This window comes from Plectropomus leopardus, chromosome 18 (assembly GCF_026936395.1).
Source record: "Plectropomus leopardus strain MGB_pleo_1.0 chromosome 18, ASM2693639v1, whole genome shotgun sequence".
Lineage (NCBI taxonomy): Eukaryota > Metazoa > Chordata > Actinopteri > Perciformes > Serranidae > Plectropomus > Plectropomus leopardus.
In genome coordinates this window covers 8,726,626-8,745,000 of record NC_142193.1, presented here as the reverse complement: position 1 = coordinate 8,745,000, position 18,375 = coordinate 8,726,626, and the positions used below count along the sequence as shown (strand labels likewise).

Here is an 18,375-nt window from a genome sequence, read left to right as displayed (position 1 = left end):
GGACTAGAGAAAATTAAATTTTATGAAATGTGGCAGCCTTTTATAGTTTACTTTAATCATATGAAATCTGACAAGAGTTAAGATTATATCCATCACATTCTTGAAAATGTTTATTTTTTTATTACAATTTTTTGTATTATTTTAATTTATTCTCTCCTTTTTAGACTGTTTTAATTCCCCCTTTTTTTCCTTCTTCTTGATTTAATTTTTGCTATGTGCTATTACTGTTATTATACTTGTTATGTGTGCTTTTGTATATGCATATAGAGGAGTGTTTCTTTTGTACAACATTATTGAAAAACAATAAATGCAGTTTAAAAGAAAAACTGTCCGGCTCTTTGTCTCTAGGCCACCAAAGACCTGGAGAACTACGACGCAGAGAGGCACGAGGAGTTCAAACGCTACGAGATGCTGAAGGAGCACGAGAGACGGGAGTACCTGAAGGGCCTGGACCAGGAGAAGAGGGAGAGAGAGGAGAAGAGAATGCAGGAGATGAAGGACAAACACCGCCAGCACCCCAAAGTTAATGCTCCGGTACGTAGACACTTCTGTTGGTTTTCAGGGGAAACAAGTGGAAGTCAAACTGTGAAACTCTTTAGATAACGATTTAAAGAAGTTAAAAAAGTGAAACAAGTGGAGGTGAAGCTCGCTTACGTGTTATTCCTCCATTTTTTCCCCACACTCAGGGTAGTGTCGCTCAGCTACGGGAAGTTTGGGAGGAGACAGACGGACTGGATCCTCAGGAGTTCAACCCCAAAACATTTTTTAAACTGCACGGTGAGTGACGCCTCTGCTTCTAACCCCTGTCCTTCATTATGATATGAATAAATATGAATTACGTTCCTCGCTGCTCTGTTCAGATACAAATGAAGATGGTGTTTTAGATGAGCAGGAACTGGAGGCTCTCTTCACTAAAGAGGTGAGGAACCTACAGCACACCGTGGTTTTAAAATCAAGGTTTTACTCTTTAAAATCTCATGACAGCAAATCAAAAATGGTTGCTCATCTATTTGAAAATACAGCTGTTTCGCCTTTGCTCCCGCAGACTTTTTTAAAAGTGAAAGTTTTGAACCTGACAGCAGCGATATGCACAGCAGCACGGTAACATCTGCTCATTTCCTCCTCCAGCTGGAGAAGGTCTACGACCCAAAGAACGAGGAGGACGATATGATGGAGATGGAGGAAGAGAGGCTGCGGATGAGGGAGCATATCATGAAGAATGTGAGTCTTAAGTATTTACTTTGACCTCTTGTTTTCATCAAATGCCATGAGTCACTCGCTCCTTTTTTTTCCTCACTGCTGCACTTTGACTGTTAACGTTTCTGTGTTACAAGGTGGACACAAATAAAGATCGTCTCGTCAGCCTGGAAGAGTTCCTTAAATCCACCGAGAAGAAGGAGTTCAGTAATCCCAAAGAGTGGGAGGTAAAGAGCCCAGAGGTGGCCTGAAGGTCGGGGGAGTGGGTGGGCGATTGGAGGGTCTGTGGTTGAAATCCCAGGACAGGCTGGGAAAATGTGGGTGGTGAAGTTAAATAGTACTATATTCTCTCCTTCATCAACTCGCAGACTTGGAGCTGCTCCCAAAAGTTGCGGCTGTGAATAGAAGAAATGTCGAGTAATGTTGGGTTTAATTAAAGAGTAATTAAGCACTGCACTCCTATAACACTGCTGGACTTAGGAGGGACAGTTGAGAGAAAAGGATCAAAATCGATGAGACAGAACCAGAGGTATCATCTTTCTTGTGTCACACATTCCTCTTTAAAACATAGTGCCTACAATACCCAAAATGCATTTTTCCTGTTCAGTCAGAGATTCTGGTGCTATGCTTGTAGCAGCTATAGAGTGCCGCAGGGATGACGTTTTTCCGTAGGCCAGACTGGAAGCTAATGTTGCCCTGGTTCCCTCGTCAAAAAGCCCATGGGATTTTTCCATTGGATTTTGGAACATTGCAGAAAGTAAGCTCTGTGGTAAACAAATGTTTATGATGCTTACACGTTTCGTTCAGTAAGATCACACACACAAATAAACACCATTTTCAGGATTTTTGAAACCTCAGTGCAATTGTCTGAGGAAAAAAGATTTTGCTGGGCTAAAACAAATGACACTACGGTCCCACGGCCGCTGCTAAGAGGTTATAATGCCATGTTCTGCGTGGATTGGCGTTTTGATGTTCTGAAGTCTCTTTTAGCCACTTGTTAACAAACTGTCTTTTTTAAGACATGAAAGCTTCAAAATTTGTGATGGGGGTTTTTGCTGACGTATTTTATGTCATAGGTCTCTTACCCCTTTCAAACCTGGAGTGACATCTCTTTTCTTGTGCTGTTTTTAGACTCCTTTCACAAGTATTTTAGAGTTTGAACTCTGAGCAAATTGGTGCGATTTCTTTCAAAAACATGGGGAAAAAGGCATGAGCAAATTGTAAGAAATGCTCCACGAATTGCAAGGAATTGTTAGATTTAGGAAATTATTCTAAAAAGCAAGGTAAAATGTCTGGAGAAAAAAATTTAAAAGCCTGGGTAAAACTATATTTAGAATTATCATAATTATGTATTTAAAATTATGTTACAGAATTTTTTGTGAATATCATTTTAAGCACTTCTCAGCTTTTTTCCATGCTGTAAATTGAGACAACAGAAGTAGGACCAACTGATGAGGTTACATACATGAATATGAAGAATGTTTAGCCTTTACAAACCCATAACATTTAAATAGCAGTGTGAATTCTTTCTATTACATCCATTCCCATGCTGTTTCCGTAGACTCTGGAAACCAAGCCGGTGTACACGGAGGAAGAGCTGCAGCGATTTGAGGCTGAACTCAGAGACAAAGAGGAGGAGCTGAAGAGGAAGGCAGAGAATCTGCGTCAGCAGCAGGAACTGCTGAAGGAGAGAGGCAAAGCCCTGGAGGCCCAGAGGAGAGAGTACCAGCAGGTAACTGTCTCAGCACGTCACTCATGGCATCATCAATACCTGGACTCAAAGAGTGCATCATTTGACACAGCTAGAAAGGGGTCAAACTTGAATTATAGCCACTCAATAGTCAATTTTCAGCCTGTGGTAACACTGAAGCATTTGGAGATAATCATTTAGCTGCACTTTTTTCTATTTCAGGCAGTGTTAGAGATGTCCCAGAGACAGAAGGAACAGCAGGCGGCAGATGGGCAGCCTCCTGCGGGTCCTAATGGAGAACTCCAGTTCCAACCAGAGGCACAAAAAGTGGAAGATAAAGGTAAACAATCTGTGATGTGAGTGATATGTGTGTTTGTGAATGTAGCTTTCTGTTGTGATTGTTTTTATAAAGTGAATCTCTCTCTCTCTCTTACAGAGGCAAAAGTCCCAGCTGAGCACCAAGCCGAGGCCCAGAATAATCTGCCCGCAGAGCCTCCACAGAATCTGCCTTTACACACTTAACGCAGCACGCTCTGACAGCCTTAACACACACACGCACGCACGCACGCACGCATACACACACACACACACACACACACACACACACACACACGCTCACTCCGATTTGCACTGACACAGATAGCCAGATGGGTTCCACAAGCTAAATAACGTGAACTGTGTGTATACATTCAGACAGACTTGACTTCATGAATCATGACATATTGTACTGTGTGTTCATCTCTGTGGTCGACATTAGATTTAAAGATCTCTAAATAACAGTGTATGTATTTTCAGGAATCCTCCGTTTCTGTGAAGTTTTCATTAATGCAGGGTCTTCAGTGTAATATCACTAACATCATCAAATAAAGTCTTAATTTAAAGCCTCGAAACCAATAAACTTCTTTATCTCTATTTATTTGGAGGACACTGGCCGGGAGAAATTTCACTTGTAAAATTTCACTCTCCCTGCTTCCTCTCATAGCACAGCAATGTCGTGTGATGTTGTACTCCTGGAGACAGGCATCTTCTTCCACACAGGTCAGTCAGAAATCAGCTTCTTTTCACAAAACTCTGAGCTCACGGTGAAGTTCTCTCATTAAACAAGGCTTGTTTGATATAAATGCAAAATGAGGAGCTAATTTCCACACTGATTTTTCTGCCTTGCAAGATAATTGAATGATTACTATGAATGAAAAGACTGGAGAGAAAATCTAATGTTGAAAAACAAAAACTAAATGTTGTATTAAGCATTATAACATGCAATTCCGAACATGTTGGGTCCTACAGAGGTGATACTCACCTTACGGCCCCCAAGCCAAATCTGGCCCCCTATGGGGTGCTGGCTGGCCCCCCCAACCATTTTATCATTCACAATAAAAATATGTTGGATATGTGGAAATGTTCATGTACTTTTAGTATACATTAAGTGCCAGAGTGCATAAAACAGCATCAAGAAAGAGCTTGTTTATCAGAAAAAGTGCCAGTGGAGGATCCCCCGCACCTCTTGACAGAGGTCCTAGCTAAGCCCAAATGTCCGAAAATCCTAAAATCAAAGAAACATCCTAAAGTCCAAGAAACATCCTAAAGTCCTAGAAATGTCCTGAAATTATAGAAATGTTCTACAATACAAATGTTTGATGTAACATCTGTTATTCGTAACCTAATGCAAATATTGTATTTGTATGAAAGCAAAGGTGAGTAATTTGGTATAAACTCTAACAGTGTACAAAAGAATAGAATGAATAATCATTTGATATAACCATAAAACAGTTATTTACAGCATGGCATGATGAATGTAGGAGATTAGATAGTGAGTTTGGACAGTGGATGTGTATGTCGCCCTGTAAAGATGTATTTCTGTGCTCCCAGCCTCCTCCTCCTCCTCCTCCTCCTCCTGCTCCTGCTCCTGCTCTTCCTCCGGGTCGCTGTGTGTCTCTGCAGACACTGGGCCTGTTGTCCACTGTCATGGCTCCCCGGGGACGTGCTGATGCTTGTTGTTGTCCTGCTGACGAGATGCTCCCCTGGCTGCCGCTCAGGGCATTCCTATCAGCATTCCTCTAACCCGCTGACCTGCCGTGACCCCTCGGGGCCCCTCCTCTCCTGGTGTCCGTGCAGCTGCCTGCTGTCAGTCAGCGCTGTCATATCAGCCAAATAAAGACGTCTTCAGGAGGCCGCCCAGATCATCAAGTCAGTGTTTATTACAATGCAATGCCCAGAATTTAGACACAGCAGAGCACAATTATTTTGAAATGTTATGTGTATATAGAAGCAAATACAGTGTGTGACTGATGCACTTTATGGATGTATAAATGTACATTTTCCAGACAATTCATTTAATACACTTTTGTTTTAGCACAAATTCAGGTGCAAAACAGCTTAAGCATTATATTTTATTCTGTTGCCAATTAAGCGTTGTATTACAGAGCACACTCCTGGTGAAAAAAGTGCCAATCCTCCAATCAGTCCAGAGTCAGCAGTGGAATTATACTGGGAGGTTCCAAAATTGATTTTTTTTTGGCTCCTTGCCAGTGATAGCGGTGGCTCTGGGCATTATGTTGTCGGGCTGTATGTCCATACTTTAACAGTCCATGGTCTGCATGTCCGTCCCATTCTCAGGCACGCGATATCTCCAGAATTCAAAGTAATTCAAACTCAAAAGTAATTTCTTCAAATTTGGCACAAACGACCACTTGGACTCGAAAAGGACCTGATTGGATTTTGGTGGTCAAAGGTCACGGTGACCCTGTCCATGACATTCTTGGTAATGCAGTATCTCAAGGACATCTTGACTGAATTTCTTTAAAATTTAAAATAAATGTTCACTTGGACTCAAACGATAAAATGATTAGAAGTTGGTGGTCAGTAAGTTCACTGTGACCTCGCAAACATGTTTTTGGCCATAACTCAAAAAATCATATGCTAATTATGACAAAATATCACAAGTAGTTAATGGAATATAATGATGAACTGATGACATTTTATATCCTAAAGGTCAAAGGTTAGCTTCACTGTAACATCATACCGTAAACTGCAAGTGAAACTTGACTGGTGGTATTTCTAGTTTATAGCTGATGTTGACAGATACAAATCGTATGCCAAGGTACAGAATTAGTGTGTCTATAATGCAAAAGTGTGACATCTGTTTAGATGCTTTAATAATGCTTAATGTTCAAACAAGAGTATTACAAATTAGAATTAGGATAAAAACTTGCTGTTAAAGCCATTTTTGTATGCTGAAATAGAAACAAAACTAACTTCAAACTGCCTTTTTTGAATTGAAAGAAATCTGACAGAAATCTGGAAAAACTAAGCTGAAGTTTGAAGTGTATATTTAAACTTACACTTAATTAAATAAAAGCAGAAGAAATAATTATACACAGGCATTTGTTATTCATGTGGTGGGATTGTGTTCGTCCTTGGAGCTGGGATTTCCAGTGAACTCCGAGTGAGGCTGTGCTCCCTGTGGGGGCTCTAACAGCTCGGTGTTGTGTTGTGTCTGTTGGTCTGCAGAGGTCTTCATCCACAACAGGAGCTCTGACATTTCAACTGTTTGTGAGCAGAGGCGGCACTGAAACTGTCAACACACTGTCAGCGGCTCTGTTAAGACGTCATGGCAGGAGAGCACGATGCAGTGTGATCCTGCGAGTGTACTGTGCTCAGGTACCTCTGCTCAGATACTTAGAAATAATGACACTTTACTCGAAAACTTCCACATTGTGAGTCTGTGAACATTAATGACGATACTCTTTCTTCCTTTAAATATTTCTGGCTATTTTGCAGAAAGACTTCTTTTTTGCAAAGTTCTTCACTAAGAGTAATTTCACTTTTATAACAGATTTTACTGTAACGACAGCTCAAGTTAAATGAAATTTAATAACAGGATATGTTCTGTTATTGAAGTGTTATTCCTTGATAGCAATATTAATACTTTTAAGTATTAAAGGTAAAAAATAGTTCTTCCTTATCCATTGACGGTGGCCTTTGTGACTTGTGCAGTCCCTCAGAGAGCAAAGTGTGCCTCCTCCTTTGGCTGTTTTAGAAACAGAACTCATTCAGTTCTGTTTGTTCTGATCTCTTGTGAAATTTTTTTCAATTTCAAATGACTTGTCATTGAGGTCTGTATAACAGACGATAATAGACTTTACTCAGAAAGAGACATTTTGCAGAAAGAAAGAACACTGTGTGCATGCTCCCTGTCCTCTGTGGTCATCTCTCAATATGAGAAATAAAGTTTAGTGCAATAAATAAACAGAGCGCAGGTAGTGAATTTTTAAGTAGGTTTAGGCAAAAAAATCAGCAGTATGATTATTAAGGAGCACTTGCAGGTGATTTTGATAGACTAATTCTGTTCAGACAAGCTGACAAATATCACTTTTACAATATTGTAAGTGTTAACATTGCTCTTTGTCGAATAAATTCAACATTATTCTTAAAAACAGTTAATAAGTATTAAAACTCATCCAGTAAAAGCTGTAATTTGTTTATAATCCCAGACTTTCATGTTTTCCCCTCTGTTCTTGTCTCTTACTTTTTTCCCCAAATGTAATTTAGATGCACTTTGAATCTCACTGGCGGCTCGACTGAGCATCAGCCTTTCTGAAGAGGGCATTACGTCACCTTCACCCCACCTCCCTCTTCCCTCTCCTTCCGTCACTACCTTTAAGACCCGCCTCCCCTGCGATCTAATTGGCTGACAGACCAAACGTTTCATGGCTGGTGATGGTGACTGGTGCATTTTTACTGGCAGAAGAAGCGGGTGATTTAATCGTAAAGAAAGAAATTGTCAACATTTTATTCAAATTGTTTTAATAAAATAATTAAATCTCCATAACAAACCCCAAACGAGTCACTGTACCGGAAACCTTTCACAAAAATCAAAATTCTGGTCATTTTAAAGTTGTTTACCGCTGACTGTGACCTTTAAAAACCCTCTCATACTCCTCAGTTACACAAAAAAACATATGAATCCATGATGGTTGTTGAAAATCTAGCCTAAAACCCTATGGTGGCAGTGCGATGCTTTTCCTTTGTTGAGCCACCAGAGGGTGCTATTGTTAAACAATTTCAGCAAGTTTCAGGTACCACACAGCGAGAATGAGTCAAGGGAATAATTCTAACTGATTATGTGTTTTGGTTTTGTGTTTAAAGGTAGAAAACTGCAGAGAAATGCAGTCAGAAGTGAGAATGAGGATGTGAGGACTTGGCGTGGTGACAGCCGGTGTGAGCTTGTTTCTTTAAGACCCAACATCTCACTGAGGAGGAGAGATGAGGGAAGATAAACGATGGCAAGTCGTCAAGGTACGCACAAATATCAGGAAGCACACCGGAAGTATTGTTTGTCTTCAGAATAAAATTCTTAATGTTTATGTGTATTGTAAACACTTGAACTAAAACTTCCCTGAAAATATAAGCACTACATGTTTATTTTTTCCTATCATCCTTTTGGCTTTTACAAATCAAGTTGGCTCAGTGTAAGAGTATAACACAATTTGGATAAAAATAAACATCAAAACTTGTTCTTTGGTGACTTTAACAAGACTTAGTGGTTTTACTTGTCACATGTTCAAGCCCAAATGCAGTCAGATTCAGGCTTAGGGCTATGTTAAAAGAATTTATGATAATAAGGAATTATGATAAGTAATACAATAATAACATAATAATGAAAAAAACCCTATATATAAATGTGAAATAAAATGTTAAGTTATATAATTGTAATATAATGTTGAGACCACATTTTCCAGGCCTGGAGATGTCATAGAGTTGGTAAAATTCATAGAAAGTTTTGGAAAAGACACAAAATGTTGGTTGTGTGTAGTGAAATTATATATATATAAATATGGTATTTACGTCAATACTTGATAGGTCCATTATCCTACGACGGAGGATTAGGGCCACATTAAGGGAAAAAAAAAATTATTTACGAGATTAAAGTCATTAGTTACGAGAAAAAACTCATTATTAACGAGAAAAAAAAAGTCATTATTAATGAGAAAAAAGTCATTATTTACGAGATTAAACTCATTATTAACGAGAAAAAAGTCATTATTAACGAGATTAAACTCATTATTAACGAGAATAAAGTAATTATTTATGAGAATAAAGTCATAATATTCAAACCTGCTGCTTTTGGAGACCATTGTCAAAATGAGGGCTACGGAGGATTTGTTTCTTGAGACACAACGAAACCCCTCTGAATAGCCCGTATATGCATCCAACGATAACCCTGCAGTTGACCAGTTCAGCCATTTCCCCCTCCAGAAAAGCAGCAACATCCTCCAAGTCCGACTGGTTCTTTCGCCGGAAAAGATGCAATTTCTTGCATATTCTTTTTAAAGTTCTGATACTTATGATAATGTGATGCTGATGTGCCAAAAGATTAAGTATCTCCTTGTTTGTGAAACCTATCCTAAAATACAACTCAACCAAATCCTCCGTAGCCTCATGTTAACAAGTGTCTCCAAAAGCAGCAGGTTTGAATATTATGACTTTATTCTCATAAATAATGACTTTTTTCTCGTTAATAATGAGTTTAATCTCGTAAATAATGACTTTTTTCTCATTAATAATGACTTTTTTTCTCGTTAATAATGAGTTTTTTCTCGTTAATAATGACTTTTTTCTCGTTAATAATGAGTTTAATCTCGTAAATAATGACTTTTTTCTCATTAATAATGACTTTTTTTCTCGTTAATAATGAGTTTTTTCTCGTTAATAATGACTTTTTTTCTCGTTAATAATGAGTTTAATCTCGTAAATAATGACTTTTTTCTCATTAATAATGACTTTTTTCTCGTTAATAATGAGTTTTTTCTCGTAACTAATGACTTTAATCTCGTAAATAATTATTTTTTTTTCCCTTAATGTGGCCCTAATCCTCCGTCGTAATTATCACATCTAATCAATAATTAAAATGAGAGTTAAACATAATAAAATGAATATAAGTAGGTGATTAAAATGCCCATATATATCAACCATGTGTTTAGCTGGGCTGTGCAAATTTTCAGCATATGAAAAATATGGGTTCAATTTGTTCATTGTTAAAACCATGTTTTGGTTTGTCATCTTCCACGTTCATATCTCTGGCACTTTGGTCGGGCCAGCTGTTTGCAGATTTTACTCTGAAAGTCCTCACCGGATGTAGCTCGTGTTTCGCGCGTACCATTTGACGCAGCGGCTGAGCAGCGCCGTCGCTCCCACAGCAGAGAGGGAGGGAGGGGATGGGGCAGGCTGGTAACCGGGCTGTAACGGGGATAAGCTGCAGCCTCCGTCTCTCAGGTGCTCCGATGGAGTGAACCGGGCTCCGATGCGCCTTCACTTCCTTTCTCTGTCGATCATGGAGAGGGTAAGACACATCGACCGTCCGGCGGCGGCTGAAATCCGCCGTGATGCTCGGGCACACGGATCTAGGCGTGCGGTAGACCGTCCAGCTGTTTTTATGGGTGGGGGTGGTGTGAGGAGGGAGGGAGGGAGGGGGGGCAGTGGGGTGTTGATAGGAAATAGACGCCTTGCAGTCGGAATAAAGCCAAAGCGGCGCACTATTTTCCGACATTTGGGTTAATCACATCTTGAAAAATAATCCAATTGCGTGCTATCTGGTGATTGAGCGTGTTAATTAGGCCTACATCATTTACAGCGTGATTGGCACCTCCTACCATGATGTGATAGCGATGTGAGGCTATCCTGCACAGCCCTATATGCATTAAAAAATGCTGTTTTTCCTCATATTTAAGCTAATTATTTTATTAAGACAGCAACTAATTTCCCATCCTGACACCCCGAGGATAACAAGACCCTAGAATATATTTTTTTTCCAGATGGTTTCCGGAGAAAGAAGCCTATTTCCTCCTGGATACAGCCCGTAATTACAATTCATGATGACACCCTTTTTTCCCTTCTTCACATGAATGTATGAAACAGCGCCGCATATTTCTGCTACCTACAGGCCCTTCTACTTGTTCTGTGTTTGCGTGAGGTAAAGCCACCATTCACGACTCATTTCCGTACATCATGCGTATTCATTTTCACCATCATGATGACTATGGGCGCACGGATTCATAGAGCCCAGACATGCACTGATGGATGAATTACTCCAGACGTTTGAGTATCGCGATGCCAGTCAGTGGAAGAGAGAGCTGTGCTGCAACAGCAATGGTTATTCTGTCTTTGAGGTTTGGAGGAGAGCTGTGTGTGTGTGTGTGTGTGTGTGTGTGTGTGTGTGTGTGTGTGTGTGTGAGAGAGAGAGAGAGAAGATGTATCACATGTGTGATGGTATGAGAGATCATAACCTGGTGGCGTAATACAGGCTTTACTATGACATCATGTGTTCCTCCATCATTTTAACTTACACATTTGCCTAAAAATGTCCTCTCCCCTTCTTTTTTTTTCTTCTCCAGGTTTGTCTCTCATCTCAGTGAAGCCTGGGCCAGGGGTCAGAGGTCATCCACCAAACTTGCACTTCTCCCTCTTACCCCTGCAACCCCACCCCACCCCCTAACCCCCACTCAGCCCCCGTCACCCCACACTGTTCCCTCCAAACACCGGAACTTATCTTGCGTCCCACACTTTTCTTTCACTGTCCGTCCTCCCCTCAGCACTTGTCTCTTGCCTGCCACCCAATCAGCTTGAGAGGACAGACACCTCCTAACCTGACGTCCGTTTCATGACGAGCCAGTGGTCCACCAGACCTTAGACAGCTTCTCAGATAACCCCTCTCACACCCAGGCCTCAAGATGATGTGCGAGGTGATGCCCACCATCTCGGAGGACGGGCGCGGTGGCGGAGGAGGCGGCTCGTCTTCCCCGGCGGGGGGCGGCGGTGGAGGTATGGGCGGAGGAGGGATGGGAGGCATGGGGGGCTACGGCAGCAGGGATCCACGCAGTGGTGCTGGCGGCGGCAGTGATGAGGGAGGCAGCACGGGCAACCTGGAGTCGCTAATGGTGAACATGCTGACGGAGAGGGAGAGGCTGCTGGAGAGCCTGAGGGAAACCCAGGACAGCCTGGGGACGGCGCACCTACGTCTGAGGGAGCTGGGCCACGAGAAGGAGTCACTTCAGAGGCAGCTGTCCATCGCCCTACCACAGGTACAGTGACTGAGGGGGGGGTCAAGGAGGAGGTGAAAGAATCTCATAATGCTGTTTCAGTGCTACACACATACACACATCTCATCAGTCTATAGCCCATCTGTCCGTAATCCAGCCTCCCCATCACTGTAAGCATGGATGGGTTACTGAAAGGGCCCACCGGGCACAGGCCCAGGGGCCCCAAGTCTCAGGAGTCCCCTGGTGTTCACTAGCAAAATGTCAAATTAAAATGCACCAACCAGGAAGAGGAACAACCCTCCAAAAAGATGCATAACAACTACAAAGAGACACAAAACCACCACACTGTAAAATCTGCCAAGTTGATTTTACTTTTAAAAAATCTGGAAAAGCAAGTGCCTTTAAAAATGTAAGTGAACACAACTATTAATCTTAATTTGTTAACTTTATATTTTATTATTAAATTTACCTAAGATTTGGTTGCATTAACTTTGTGGCATTGTTGCAACTTAAAAATGACAACATGAAAAAGTTAAATCAATCTTTTTTAAGTTTTAACAACTTCAGTAAACCAAGTTTACTGTGCTATATATGTGTTTTCTGCTGGTTGCAGACTAGTCATATTTGTATTTTTTAAAACATGTTAAAACCGAACTCGCAGATCTCCTAACTTCATTATTGGCAAAATCTTTTGTGTCATGATCAAGGTAAGTCAGACTAACTTGGTTTACTGAAGTTGTTAACACTTAGACAGAGCAAGGTAATTTCCCTTTCATTTTTATGTTGCAACAACTCAACAAAATTAAGTAAATACAGCTACATTTTTAGTGGACTTAACACTTACATATAAAGTAAACAAAAACTAAGATTTAAAGTTATTTTGACTTTTTCAAAGTGTTGGTTTTGAAGATTATTTTAAGATCAATTTCTCAGATTGTACAGTGCACAAAGTCTGTGTGTCTTGCTCCTGTGTAGGGGTGGTGATGGGGCCCTTTGCAAATCTGTGCCCAGGAGCCCATTGTCTTGTAATCCGCCCATGCCTGTAAGAGGATATTATTGTTATCATACTTCCACTGACAGAGGTCATGTTAGTGTTTTACCGTGTCGAGGTCAGACTGAAGGTTTCATCAGAAAGTTATCTGTTCAACTGGCCTGAAAGGACAAGTTCAGTCATATCTTAAACCTTTTGAGCAAATTGTCATGATTGCTTTCTAAAACATGGGAGGCAGGCAACGAGCAACTCAAGAAATGACTCAAAAAATAGCAAGAAATTAGTAAAAAGCTACAAGAATATTACCTGAAATGAGCCAAAACAATGAAAAAATAAAAGAACAAAAACAGGACATGAACTGCAAAAAGTGCTAAAGTAAAATAAAATTAATAAATATAAATAATAAAAATAATGATATAAGATAATTATGTAATTATAGTTATCTTGGATTTTTTTCATTAGTTATTTGACAGTTTTCTAACAATTCTCTGTCTTTTTTTTTTTTTAACTAATTTTCAGGTCATGTTCTTGTCACCCTTCGCTAATTTTTTGCAGATTGCAGGACATTTCATACCAAGTTGCTGATTGCCTTTTTTCACGTGTTTTTGTCAGACATGTGCTCACATTTTAAAGGTTTAAATGTTTGTAAAAGACGTCTAAGTACAGCACGAGAAAACTGATGTCGATCCAGGTTTCAAAGGGTTAATGGCATTGAATTATGGAACGTATAGACAAGCATATGTGCATCCCAAATTTTACTCAGAGGAGCAATTAACCCCAAATTGAAGACTCAGCCATGAGCTGAAACAATAGTGTGAAATACATTTAGTATCTGAGTGCAACGCATGATGGTCATTATCTCTCGCATATGTTTTGCCTCATACATTCACGTCCTACAGTCGCATGCAGACGCACATTGAAGTACGTGCATGACTGAAGCATTAACACTGAGGTAAATAGAGGACATGATTATTGAATAACCAGACCCGTATGTCAAATATCTACTCACAAACATTTGCATTGGCAAAAAGCTGTTTTAAGAAAACAGTTTTATGTTTTCATTAGAGCAAGAAAAAAGACTGTTAGCTTTTAGCTTTAGTTGTAATAGTTTGGGTGAAGGTTGTGCTGCAACAGATGGAAGTATTGGTAAGAATCTGCTGTTTATTTTTTGGTTCTACATGCTGGCACGTGGGTGTGTGGTTACAATCAACTGTTCCCTTAATGCTCCTAGTACCCTCAGCTGCTAGATTCAAATATAGTTTGGGATGTGTGTAAAGTCTTAACTGTCTCTCAGGTAGGGCTGCACAAAACTCAAAATATTACCGAAATAGCAATATGGCCAAGTGCTAAATCCAAATCAGAGGAGTTGTAATTTGTAATGTATCACAGCATACTAAATACAGTAAAGGTAGCACTGTGGTGTTACAGAGATGCCCCAGCCTATAAATCATACTCCAGACATAAGAGGAAATGATTTTTTTGGTGCAGACCTTTGCAAAAATCACATCATCATCATTTTCTTTAAAGAAGTGAAAATTACCATTCTAAGTAAAATTGCAACTTGTATGACAATCTGCCAAATAATGAACATGCCTTTTTTTGCATGTTGTGTAGCCCTAGTCCAGGGATGTGTAGTCGTATTATATTATCTCTCTGTCATCTAAAGTCTGTTATGAAACAGGTATGCTCAGCTCGAAACTGAAAAACACAAAACTACAGAAAATAGTCCATATTCACAAAATATGCATGCCCTAAAGTACTTGATATGGACATATATACAGTGAACATAATTAGCCCTACAAGTACATGATCCTTCAGAGGGTTTTTTTGCCTTGTGCACACAAATAGTTTTAAATGTCTAATCTTATAAACACATGTAACAAGAGAACACCAGAATACCAGATAAACTTCATCCCTGTGAGCTGCAGTGCTGGAAAAGTAATAAAATAGTTTTCTTAGTGTATAAAAAAAGCATCAAAAGCAAAATGTAAAAAATTAAAAAATTAAAAGTAGAAATCCTGCATTCAAAATCTAACTTCAGCAAAGTAAACAAGTATCATTGGTAGAGTGTTGTGCTGTATCAAAAGTACTCCGATTGAAAATGGTTCCTTTCACAGTGTTGAATTATTGATGCCTTAACCTGTTAGCAGGGTTTTAATGTTGTAGCCGGTCCAGGTGGCGCTGAGTCTGACTCCTTTATTGTTCTGCTGGGGAGTTTAAAGTACAGCAACACAGATGGAAACCATCGCATCTCCAGCATCCACACCATCTTTCTTTTCTCCCGTTAAAACTCCTCACATGATGCTGCAAATGTGAAGCTAAAATAAGGCTGTGGTATAAGGTCGTCGAGGTAAAACATGGCTGAGATATAACAGTGTTTTTTTATTGAGTTCATTTCATGCATTTCGTGCATTACAAACTTGATCTAAACACCGATGGCGTCATTATTCTATAATTATTAAACTGCACAATCAGCATTTACTTCATAATGATAAGTTAAAGGGAAAAAAAATCAATTTCTACTTTAACAAAATTGATTTAAAATTTGCTGCAGTTTATGCCCCTTTGTATTATTATTACTTGCAAGTCACAGAAATCAACATCTGACTTTCCCCAAAATAAAAAGCCTGTTATCTTTTACAAATAGAACATTCTGTAAGAAAATATGTTCCATATGTTGCACCAAAAAAAAAAGTTTAGACTGTATTTGCCATCCAGGTAGCTGAAAATGGCGTGTGTTCTTACTCGTTTTGTAAAATACGAGCAAAATATTGTGTTATTTTGTATGAAAGTATAAATGATTGGAAAGTAATCTAAATATACTAACATAACACATAATAGAATTTTAAATTTGGGTCATGTTGTACAAACTGAGCAAGGAGAGGTTTCATTTCAAGCTACTGTCTCTGTGTTGGTTATGAATTACAGCCACAACATGAGAAACAAGCTAAAAACTCTTTTAATTGTGCAGTTGAAATATTTTTTCAGTCTTTGAGGATTCTGTAAATACTTTCAGAGCAGTACTAAGGGTTGTCAAAAAAAGCCCATCTTGGCTTTTTAAAGGCCGTTATAAATTTTCCTGTAAAATTTGCTGAGCTTTGTGATGGAAACACATGAGAAGCACAAACCGGGTCTGAGCTAAAACCTGGAGATGATGGCAAAATGTTGCATTTGCCCCCTGTAGCACAGGAGCCAATTATTATATTATCCCACATCCCCGTGCCCGAGAGCTAATCATTTTGTAATTCCACTCAACATACAAGGGCTCCGTCTCTATTTTCAGGCAGGAGTCATTGTTGGATGCCTCGGGCGCCGATGATGCCTCCCTCATTGTTAGTGCACTATTTTTCTCTGTCGCTACACCGGGAAACAACAACAAAAAAAAAAATCAAAACGAAATAACAGATGTAGCAGCGCCGCGCGCTCTCACACAGAGTGACTGGACATTAAAGGGCAATATTACCTCACTGCGAGGAGATCAATATGGCGCACACATCTGTAGAAACACACACACGCAGACACAGGAACACATGGAGTGCTGTGATACATTCTACAGTAGATGAGTTCAGCGAGTTCGTCTGCGCACGTTAGACGTTGCCAAGAGAGGAAAATAGGAGAGAGGGATGGAGAGAGCCACAGCATGGCACACACAGAGAGAAAAACCTGGTGATATGAAACACACAGAGACTAACAAATCAAGCCCATTTGCATATTGCTGCATACTAATAAGGTGGCTTCTAGAGTCTGCTTTAGATGTGGTGGATCATGACGGGGGAGATTGAAATGGATGAAGGAGGAAGAGTGGAAAAGAGGTGAATGCCAGTGCAGGGTGATGTGCATCGACCAAATATGAACCCAAAGAGAGGAATCCAGGAAGTGTACCGGTGGTCCATCTCACTCCATCTTTTCTCGCAAATTAATCCCAGAATTATGATATCCTTTGGGCCCAGTACATGCCATCTGCACGCAGCAATTTCCTCCTTGATCCTCCCTACTTCCATCTTTTCAAATAAGCTCCTTTCCTTTCACGTCCTTTCTCCATCCTCCCATAATTCAGCCCAGTGAGCACATGAGATGTAGAGGCTTGTCAGAGACTGTACATGCTGTACTTTTTTTTAATGCATTTTGGCTGGGAGAGGGTGTTGAGGTAAAGGCGCCTGTTTGCTGCCGTGTGGGTAAACTGATTAGCGGGAACACAAGATAACAGCAGCGCCGCGCATGCATCGGTGCCCTTTAACTGCTTGTTTTGCATAAGCATTTCTTTTTTAAACACGCATGATTCGGGGCACGCGTAGTGCTCTGTGTCATATGTGTATCACGCCACCGTCACGCACGAGCAGAGAGGACAATCAGTGCACGGACGAGCGGTCGTGCCACAGTATGTGTGCATAAGATCATGTGTTCAGTGGAGGGTTGTGATTACAGAAACAAAGGAATAATCTCTGCTGAAAGTTTGACTTTATGGTGTCACTCATCCTCTCTTTGTTGATTTGTTGCTATGGATACCATTCAGTTTGACCAAAGGCAGCAGATTTTAATCATAACTATCATGTAGCTAACCTCACATTATACCTAATTGGATTAAATTACACAAAATCACAATTCAACTGGACTGCTGTCAGTTGGAGATGTAAGACATTACACTGCGCTGGATTCACTCCAGCTCCTCTCATGCTTGTTTAACCTCCAAGCGTTTGTTTTAATGACGGGCAAACGCACAGCCAGTCGTGGTTATTGAGCAATTAAACCAATTTCAGGTGCAACACATGCAGTAAACCTGGTTGTTAGATTTTATATCGAGGCCTGGTTTAAGACTCCTGGTGGCCGTTAACCGTGAACGCTGTGGTGGATATGGCAGGGATTGTAGTGTGTGGAGGGGTTTCCTCGCTGCGTGTCTGTGCACGTTTGTTTAATGCAGTGAAAGTCTGTGAGGTTGACTGTGAGTTCGCTAATGAAATCAAGACTTGTTCACTGTAGTTTATTGCGCTGTGTGGGTTAACGGAAAATGTTGGCAGTAAGGTGTTAAGGTGCCATTCTTTGGGATAACTGGCCAAAGTGGAGGTAACTGCATGCTGAGACCATGAGGTTTGGTAAAAGAATTCTACTGATCTTCATTTATTGGTCTTAAACCTCCTGACTCAACATTTATCAATCATACAAGGGAGAAATCTATTAAAAAAGTAACAAGAACTGCATTTTGTCTGGCAGTGCAGATTCAAGACCTATGGAAGCCCATGTCTGCCAGTGCAATGAGAAAAAAAATCCTGTAAGTCATTATAATGACAAACTTTCACAGACAATGACTTAATATCTCAAAATAACAACTTCGATCAAACTTTGACTAAAAGTCAAAATAATGATTTAGAATAAAAAATTATAAGACACTTTATTAAAAAATAATTACGTTCTATCTCAAAGTAAGTTAGATAAGATAAGATAATAAGTTAATAAAATAAGTT

At 40.0% G+C, this 18,375-nt stretch overlaps 2 protein-coding genes across 4 annotated transcripts in view; both read left to right on the top strand.

Moving 5' to 3' along the window:
* nucb1 (nucleobindin 1) overlaps positions 1 to 3,785 on the top strand; it is a 7,780-nt gene extending 3,995 nt beyond the window's left edge. The window contains exons 6-13 of the mRNA XM_042505718.2: positions 349 to 534; positions 687 to 777; positions 861 to 919; positions 1,129 to 1,221; positions 1,335 to 1,424; positions 2,759 to 2,929; positions 3,110 to 3,227; positions 3,324 to 3,785. Coding sequence (XP_042361652.2) covers positions 349 to 534; positions 687 to 777; positions 861 to 919; positions 1,129 to 1,221; positions 1,335 to 1,424; positions 2,759 to 2,929; positions 3,110 to 3,227; positions 3,324 to 3,409 — 894 coding nt within the window. The 3' untranslated portion in view covers positions 3,410 to 3,785. The remainder of the gene's footprint in view (positions 1 to 348; positions 535 to 686; positions 778 to 860; positions 920 to 1,128; positions 1,222 to 1,334; positions 1,425 to 2,758; positions 2,930 to 3,109; positions 3,228 to 3,323) is intronic.
* Positions 3,786 to 10,092: 6,307 nt separating this feature from the next.
* ppfia3 (PTPRF interacting protein alpha 3) overlaps positions 10,093 to 18,375 on the top strand; it is a 34,516-nt gene continuing 26,233 nt past the window's right edge. For all 3 annotated transcript variants that reach the window (XM_088069543.1, XM_042505293.2, XM_088069544.1), the window contains exons 1-2: positions 10,093 to 10,229; positions 11,281 to 11,967. In XM_088069543.1, coding sequence (XP_087925669.1) covers positions 11,617 to 11,967 — 351 coding nt within the window. In that variant the 5' untranslated portion in view covers positions 10,093 to 10,229; positions 11,281 to 11,616. The remainder of the gene's footprint in view (positions 10,230 to 11,280; positions 11,968 to 18,375) is intronic.